Raw genomic sequence first — 9,466 nt, 5'->3', positions numbered from 1 at the left:
AAGGCGTGTCTCGGCTGAGGCTGTGTTTTCTGTTGGAGTTGTGGATTGTGCTGGTTTCCTTAGCTTGGCAGACATTTGGGGACTTCTCCTGGCATCCCCTGACGGCTTGCCTCGGCTGAGGTGAGTGTTTGGGGGCCGGAGTTGCAGAGCAGGCTGACTGCTGGACCCCTAGGCCCGGCAGACATATTGGGACCTCCCCCAGCCTGCATCAACCTGGGAACTTTGACCTCCTTCAGCATTAATCCCTTCAAGGCGTGTCAAGGCTGAGGCTGTGTTTTCTGTTGGAGTTGTGGATTGTGCTGGTTTCCTTAGCTTGGCAGACATTTGGGGACTTCTCCTGGCATCCCCTGACGGCTTGCCTCGGCTGAGGTGAGTACCACTAGCCAATGAGTACCACCACAACACGTAGAAAAACTGAGGTGAGAAAAGCTGAGGTGAGTACCACTATCCAATGAGTACCACCACAACACGTAGAAAAACCCACAGTGTAAGAGTGACAATGGGGAGACTACACAGACCAACTTCAACCATAGAGAATGAAGATGGAAACTCTGATGACCCAACAATGGCCAACTACCTAAGCAGTCTTTCAGAAATGGAGTTTAGAGACGAAATATGGAGGTTGCTAACAGAAATCAAAGAAAGTATAAATCAGAACACTAATAAAAATCAAGAGAATATGAAGATAGAAATCAGAAAACACCAAACTGAAATATCAGATCAGATAACAGGTCTGAAAAACTCAGTAGACGAATTGAAGAACATAATGGATGAGCTTTCCAACAGGTTAACAGCAGCTGAGGATAGAATAAGTGCTTTAGAAGACGAGATGCATAACAACTTTACACAGCAGAAGAGATTGGAAAAAAGCCTCAAATCAAATGATCAGACAATGGAAAATTTACTCAAAGAATATGAGCAGATGAAAATAGAAGTCTTTTAATCTAAAGAGCGCATGCGCAGGCCTGCTCGTTCCTTTTGCCTTGTTACCAGCGAGAAAGCAAGATGGGTCACCAGCAGCTCTATTGGAGCCACCCGAGAAAGTTCGGACAGGGTTCGCGCTCTTGCCGCGTCTGCTCGAACCGGCACGGCCTGATCCGCAAATACGGCCTCAACATGTGCCGCCAGTGTTTCCACCAGTGTGCAAAGGACATCGGCTTCATCAAGTTGGACTAAAGTGGACTTCTGGAAGTGGTCATCAAAGACATCTACGTGACATCAGAAGATGCTGGCCCTTTGTACATAAATAAAATGACTTCAATTATAAAAAAAAAAAGAAAATAGAAGTCTTTGATAAGCTCAACAGAAACAACTTTAGAATCATTGGAGTTCCAGAGACCCAAGAAAAAAATCTTCAGGAAGAATCAATGGTTAAGAACATCATCAAAGAGAAACTACCAGAGCTAAAGAAAACATGTGACCAAATCCTGCATGCCCGAAGAGTACCAGCTAAAAAAGACCCCAGTAGAAACACCCCAAGACACATCCTAGTCACTATGATGAAACCCACCGATAGAGATAGAATACTGCAAGCAGCAAGATCGAAAAGGGAAATTACATTCCAGGGAGCATCCTTGAAATTTACAGCAGACCTGTCACCAGAAACACTCAAGGCCAGAAGGCAGTGGTGGGACGTAGTGGCAAAACTCAATGAAATAAATGCTTCGCCAAGAATACTGCACCCAGCAAAACTAAGTTTCAGGTTTGAAGGATGTATACACGGCTTCAAAGATAAACAACAGCTCAAAATCTTTGCAGAACAAAAACCAGCATTAAAAGAAAAACTGAAAGATCTACTCTAAAAACAAGACAGAACAAAAAACACACCAAACATCTACACAAAGATGGCAATAAATCCCATGACAATTATTTCTCTCAATGTCAATGGACTAAATGCACCAGTTAAGAGGCACAGAGTGGCGAAATGGATCAAAAAGCTGAAGCCAACCTTCTGCTGTCTACAAGAAACAAACCTGAATAGTCAGAATAAACATAGACTCAAAATCAAAGGCTGGAGGAAAATCATTCAAGCAAACAACACCCTTAAAAAAGCGGGGGTGGCCATACTAATATCAGATGACACAAACTTTATACTCAGAAAAGTTGTAAGGGACAAAGATGGATATTATGTACTAATCAAGGGATTTGTACAGCAAGAAGAAATCACTCTCCTAAACATATACGCACCGAATGAGGGTCCAGCAAAGTATGTAATACAATTGTTGACAAATCTGAAGAAGGATATCAATAATAACACAATAATTGTGGGAGACCTCAACACAGGCTTGTCAACACTTGATAGGTCAACCAAATGGAAACCCAACAAAAATATACTAGACCTGAAAAGAGAAATGGATGAAAGAGGCCTAGTAGATATATATAGGGCACTCTATCCTCAGAAACCTGGATACACATTCTTTTCCAATGTACATGGATCATTCTCCAGGATAGATCACGTGCTGGCACATAAAACATACCTCCATAAAATAAAAAAGATAGACATTTTGCAGGCTGCCTTTGCTGACCACAAGGCTCTGAAGTTAGATGTGAACTGCAAAGGGACACAGAAGAAAAAAATTAACACCTGGAAGTTAAACAGCCTCATACTCAATAACCAGTGGGTCCGAGATGAAATCAAGGAGGAAATCAAAAGGTTCCTGGAAACAAATGACAATAAAGACACAAACTATCAGAACTTATGGGACACAGCAAAAGCAGTACTGAGAGGAAAATTTATAGCTTTGCAAGCACACATCAGGAAAGAAGAAGGAGCTTACCTGAGTAGCTTAATGACACAGCTAATAGAACTAGAAAGTGCTCAACAAAAGGACCCAAAAATAGGGAGACAGAAGGAAATAACAAAGCTGAGAGCAGAAATCAATGAAGTGAAAACCCAAAAAACAATCCGAAAGATCAACGAAAGCAGAAGTTGGTTCTTTGAAAAAATAAACAAGATTGATAGACCATTGGCAAAACTCACAAAGCAAAAGAAAGAGAGAAACTTGATAACGCGTATTAGAAATGAAAAGGGGGAGATCACTACAGATACTGCAGAGATTCAAAGGGTATTCAGAGAATACTTTGAGAAACTCTATGCCACTAAATATGAGAACCTGAAAGAAATGGATAAATTTCTAAACTCATATAACCTTCCACGGTTGAATAAAGAAGAGGTAGCATATCTAAACACCCCCATCACTATTGAGGAAATTAAAACTGTAATCAAAAATTTACCCAAAAACAAAAGCCCAGGCCCTGATGGATTCACGAATGAATTCTTTCAAACCTTTCAAGAGGAACTACTACCAATTCTGGCCAGGCTCTTTTATGAAATCGAAAAAACAGGAATACTTCCAAATAGCTTTTATGAAGCCAACATCACCTTAATACCAAAACCTGATAGAGATGCTGTCAAAAAAGAAAATTACAAACCAATATCCCTGATGAACACAGATGCAAAGATCCTCAACAAAATCCTGGCGAACAGGATCCAGTGCCTCATCAAGAAGATCATTCACGGGGCCGGGCGGTGGCGCTAAAGGTAAGGTGCCTGCCTTGCCTGCGCTAACCTTCGACGGACCGCGGTTCGATCCCCCGGTGTCCCATATGGTCCCCCAGGAGCCAGGAGCAACTTCTGAGCGCATAGCCAGGAGTAACCCCTGAGCGTTACCGGGTGTGGCCCAAAAACCAAAAAAAAAAAAAAGAAGATCATTCACTTTGATCAAGTAGGTTTCATCCCAGGAATGCAAGGCTGGTTTAACATCCGTAAATCTATCAATATAATACACAACATAAACAACAACAAAAATAAAAATCACATGGTCATATCAATAGATGCAGAAAAAGCATTTGATAAGGTTCAACACCCATTCTTGATAAAAACTCTCAGCAAGATAGGAATAAAAGGAACCTTTCTCAATATAGTCAAAGCCATCTACCAGAAGCCAGTGGCAAATATTATCCTCAATGGAGAAAAACTAAAATCCTTTCCTCTAAATTCTGGTACAAGACAAGGCTGTCCTCTCTCACCACTCCTATTCAACATAGCACTGGAAGTACTTGCTATAGCGATTAGGCAAGAAAAAGATATCAAGGGAATCCAGATAGGAAAGGAAGAAGTCAAGCTCTCACTGTTTGCAGATGACATGATACTCTACTTAGAAAACCCTAAAGACTCTACCAAAAAGCTTCTAGAAATAATAGATTTGTATAGCAAAGTGGCAGGATACAAAATTAACACACAAAAATCAATGGCCTTTTTATACACTAATAATGATAAGGAAGAAATGGACATTAAGAGAACAATCCCATTCACATTAGTTCCACACAAACTCAAATATCTTGGAGTCAACCTGACTAAAGATGTGAAGGATCTATACAAAGAAAACTACAAAACACTGCTCCAAGAAATAAGAGAGGACACGCGAAAATGGAAACACATACCATGCTCATGGATTGGCAGGATCAACATCATTAAAATGGCAATACTTCCAAAAGCATTGTACAGATTTAACGCGATTCCTCTAAAGATACCCATGACATTCTTCAAAGAAGTGGATCAAATACTTCTGAAATTCATCTGGAACAACAAACAACCTCGAATAGCTAAAGCACTCCTTGGGAAAAGGAATATGGGAGGCATTACTTTCCCCAATTTTAAGTTGTATTACAAATCAACAGTTATAAAAACAGCATGGTATTGGAATAAAAACAGACCCTCAGATCAGTGGAATAGGCTTGAGTACTCAGAGAAGGTTCCTCAGACATATAACCACCTTGTTTTTGATAAAGGAGCAAGAAATCCTAAATGGAGCAGGGAAAGCCTATTCAACAAGTGGTGTTGGCACAACTGGTTAGCCACTTGCAAAAAAGCGAACTCAGACCCACAGCTAACACCATGTACAAAGGTAAAATCCAAATGGATTAAAGACCTTGATATCAGAACTGAAACTATAAGGTATATAGAACAACATGTAGGTGAAACACTCCAGGACATTGAGACTAAAGGCATCTTTAAGGAGGAGACAGCACTTTCCAAGCAAGTGGAAGCAGAGATAAACAGATGGGACTATATTAAGCTGAAAAGCTTCTGCATCTCAAAGGAAATAGTGCCCAGAATACAAAGGCCACCCACTGAGTGGGAGAAATAATTCACCCAATACACATCAGATAAAGGGCTAATATCCAAAATTTACAAGGTACTGACAGAAATATACAAAAAAAAACAACTAACCCCATCAAAAAATGGGGAGAAGAAATGAACAGACACTTTGAAAAAGAAGAAAGGCAAATGGCCAAAAGGCACATGAAAAGATGTTCAACATCACTAATCGTCAGGGAGATGCAAATCAAAACTACTATGAGGTACCACCTCACGCCACTGAGATTGGCACACATCACAAAATAGGAAAACAAGCAGTGCTGGCGGGGATGTGGAGAGAAAGGAACTCTTTTTCACTGCTGGTGGGAATGCCGTCTAGTACAACCTTTATGGAAAGCGATATGGAGATTCCTTCACAAACTGGAAATTGAGCTTCCATACGATCCAGCTATACCACTCCTAGGAATATACCCGAGGAACACAAAAATACAATACAAAAATCCCTTCCTTACTCCTATATTCATTGCAGCGCTATTTACAATAGCAGACTCTGGAAACAACCAAGATGCCCTTCAACAGATGAGTGGCTGAAGAAACTGTGGTACATATACACAATGGAATACTATGCAGCCATCAGGAGAGATGAAGTCATGAAATTTTCCAATACATGGATGTACATGGAATCTATTATGCTGAGTGAAGTAAGTCAGAGGGAGAGAGAAAGACGCAGAATGGTTTCACTCATCTATGGGCTTTAAGAAAAATGAAGGACATTTTTAACAGTATCTCAGAGACAAGAGAGATGAGGGCTGGTAGGTGCAGCTCAGGACATGCAGCTCATCACATAGAGTGATGAGTGCAGTTGCAGAGATGACTACACTGAAAACTATCATAAAATGTGAATGAATGAGGGAGGTAGAGAGCCTGTCTCGAGTACAGGTGTAGGGGGGTGGGGAGGAGGGAGAACTGGGAAATTGGTGGTGGGAATGTTGCACCGGTGAAGGGGGGTGCTCTTTACATGACTGTAATCATAGAACTATAACCATGTTTGTAATCACGGTGTTTGAATAAAGATAAAAAAAATTTGAAAAAGACGGGGCCAGAGAGATAGGATGGAGATAAGGCATTCGCCTTTCATGCAGAAGGACAGTGGTTTGAATCCCGGCATCCCATATGGTCCCCTGTGCCTGCTGGGGGCGATTTCTGAGCATAGAGTTAGAAGGAACCCCTGAGTGCTGCCGGGTGTGACCCAAAAACCAAAATAAATAAATAAATAAATAAATAAATAAATAAATAAATACATTTTTAAAAGAGCTACAAAATAAGTTGAAAGTAAGCAGATAAAAGAAGTAATGAAACTCAGAGCAGAAGTTAATTAACTAAGCACCCAAAAAAATTCTAAAGATCAATAAAAGCAGGAGTTTGTCCCTTGGAACATAATTATTATTGATAAACATTTTTTAAGACTCACAAACAAAAAGAGAGAGTGGAACTTAATCAACAGAATCAGAAATAAAAAGGGGTTGCCACTACAAATACTACAGAAATTTAAAGAGTAATTGAAGATTACTTTGAGAATCTCTATGCCAAAAATAAGAGAACCTGGAAGAAATGGAAATATTTTTGGACTCCTGCAACATTCTAAGTTTGAACTAATACTATCTAAAATACCTGAACAGACTTATCACCATTGAGGAAATTAAAAGGATAATGAAAAATGTTCCCAAAAATAAAAATCCTCCATCTAGATGGATTCACTAGTGAATTCTTAACCTTTAAAAAGGATCTACTGCCAATTCTCTTCAAGCTCTTCTGGGAAATTGAAGAAACAGAACCACCCCCAAATCACTTTTATAAACCTGAAATAAAAAGCAGACAAAAACACAAATAAATAAATAATAGACCCATATCCCTGATGAACATGGTTGCACAGATCTTCAAAAATAGTAACAAATAGAATCCAGAAACTCATCAAGAAGTTTATACACCATGACCAATTAGGATTTATTTCAGGGATGCAAGTTTGGTTTAACATATGCAAGTCAATAAATATTAATACACTATATCAATAAAAGGTAAAACAAATACCATACGATCACAGCAGTAGATGCTGAGAAAGCATTCAACAAGGTCCAACACCTAGCCATGTTAAAAAAAAAACCTCTAAATAAGATGGGAATAGAAGGAACTTCCCTCAATATTCTCAAAGCCACTTATCACAAACTCATTGCAAGCACTATAGTTAATAGGAAAAAACTAAATGTCTTTCCATTAATATTTGGCACAAGGCAAGGTTGCCCCCCTCTTGCCTATTCTATCCAATATAATACTGGAAGTACTTGCCATAGCAATTAGGCAAGAAAAAGACATTAATTCTTGCAATAATAATTTTCAGACACAAAAGAGAAAAGAGCTGGAAGTTCCAGCTCACCTCAGGAAGCTCACCACAAAGAGTGATGAGTTTAGTTAGAGAAATAACTACATTTTGAACTGTTCTAATAATGAGAATGTATGAGGGAAATGGAGAGCCTGTTTACAGTACAGGCGGGGGTCGGGCAGGGAGGAGGGAGACTTGGGACATTGTTGATGGGAATGTTGCACTGGTGATGGGTGGTGTTCTTTACATGACTGAAACCCAAACACAATCATGTATGTAATCAGGTGTTTAAATAAAATATAAAAAAAAAACTTGAATGCTAAGCCAGAGCGATGACGCAGCAGTAGGGCATTTGCCTTGCACATAGCTGACCCAGGAGGGACCACAGTTTGATCCCCGGCGTCCCTAGCCAGGAGTGATTTCTGAGTGCATAGCCAGGAGTAAGCCCTGAGCATCACTGGAGATGGCCCCAAAACAAAACAAAACCAAACCTGAATGTATCTTGGGGGCTTTCCAGACTCCATTTCTTAAGGCAGCTCTATGATATTTTAGGTTTCTTACGTTAATATATGAGACATACCGAATCTGAGCTAAGCCTGGTTTGAGAGTCAGAACAATAACCCAGAGAAAGCAGATCAGAAACTAGCTCACCCGGGGCCTGAGAGATAGGGTGTTTGCCTCACATGCAGAAGGGCAGTGGTTCGAATCCCAGCATCCCATATGGTCCCGAAGCTTGCCAGGAGCGATTTCTGAGCATAGAGCCAGGAGTAACCCCTGAGCACTGCCAGGTGTGACCCCCCAAAAAAAATAAAAATAAAAATAAAGAAACTAGGTCACCCTCATGGTCTTTCTTAATAATCCTAAGGAGGGCCCGGAGTGATAGCACAGTGGTGTTTGCCTTGCAAGCAGCCGATCCAGGACCAAAGGTGGTTGGTTCAAATCCCGGTGTCCCATATGGTCCCCCGTGCCTGCCAGGAGCTATTTCTGAACAGACAGCCAGGAGTAACCCCTGAGCACCGCCGGGTGTGGCCCAAAAACAAAACAAAAAAAAAAGAAAAAGACATTAAGAGTATCTACATAGAACTTAAAGAAATGAGGCTCTAGCTGTTCGCAGATGACATGATACCAAATCTAGAAAATTCCAAAGACTCCACAAAAAAGATATACCCAGAAACACAAAAGCACAATACAAAAGTACCCTCTGCACTCCTATATTGATTACACATATACTCATCACAGCACTATTTACAGCAGTCAGAATCTAGAAGCAACACAAATGCCTGACAATAGATGAGTGGCTGAGGAAACTGTGGAAAATCTACACAATAGATTACTATGCAGCCATTAGGAAAATAAAGTTATAAAATTAGTTTATGCATAGATGAATATGAAGATTATTAAGATGAGTGAAATGAGTCATAGGAGGTGGAGTTCAGGTTCAGGAGGTTCAGCCTAGGGTAAGAAGCTTGCCATGGAGAATGGTGAGTGCAGGTGGAATAGAGAAGGGTCTACTATGAAAATAGTGCTTGAAATTGATCGCTCTGGACAAGAACTTGGTGCAGAAAGTGGCAAAATTATCATGCAGGACATTCCATCATTAACAATAGTGCAAACCATGGTGTCAAAAAGGAGAGGGAGAGAGAGAGAAGCAAATCGCCTGCCCCAGAGACAGGTGGGGTTTGAGAATGGGGGTTGGAGGGGGAAAGGGAGACATTAGTAGCAGGAAGGTTGCATTGATGAAGGGTTCTGTACATTGTGACTTAAACTAAAAAATGAGCATTTTTGTAACCATAGTGCTTAAATAAAGCAACTAAGAAAAATAAATGTCTAACTTTCAAATTTGCTTTAAGTTGATAATCCAGAAAATGTTTATAAATTAAAAAAAAGAAAAGCTAGTTTCCTACTTATCTTGAACTTCAGAAAATGAGAACATGGTTCTTAGTACTCAACTGTGGTGCTCACTAAGAAAACCCTTCCTTTTACTGAGC

At 40.2% G+C, this 9,466-nt stretch overlaps 1 protein-coding gene across 1 annotated transcript; it reads left to right on the top strand.

Annotated features, from left to right (window-relative positions):
* Nucleotides 1–947: 947 nt before the first annotated feature.
* Nucleotides 948–1,286, top strand: LOC125999318 (40S ribosomal protein S29-like). Its single transcript, XM_049767394.1, has one exon. It carries the CDS (start codon nucleotides 1,006–1,008, stop codon nucleotides 1,174–1,176), a length of 171 nt encoding a protein of 56 aa, XP_049623351.1. The 5' UTR covers nucleotides 948–1,005; the 3' UTR covers nucleotides 1,177–1,286.
* The last annotated feature ends 8,180 nt before the right edge of the window (nucleotides 1,287–9,466 follow it).

Source organism: Suncus etruscus, chromosome X, assembly GCF_024139225.1.
Source record: "Suncus etruscus isolate mSunEtr1 chromosome X, mSunEtr1.pri.cur, whole genome shotgun sequence".
Taxonomy (NCBI): Eukaryota; Metazoa; Chordata; class Mammalia; order Eulipotyphla; family Soricidae; genus Suncus; species Suncus etruscus.
This window is presented reverse-complemented; position numbering and strand designations above follow the sequence as displayed.

What these genes read in the sequence shown, in the direction of transcription:
- LOC125999318 (XM_049767394.1), top strand. Translation starts at nt 1,006, where the DNA reads ATGGGTCACCAGCAGCTCTATTGGAGCCACCCGAGAAAGTTCGGACAG.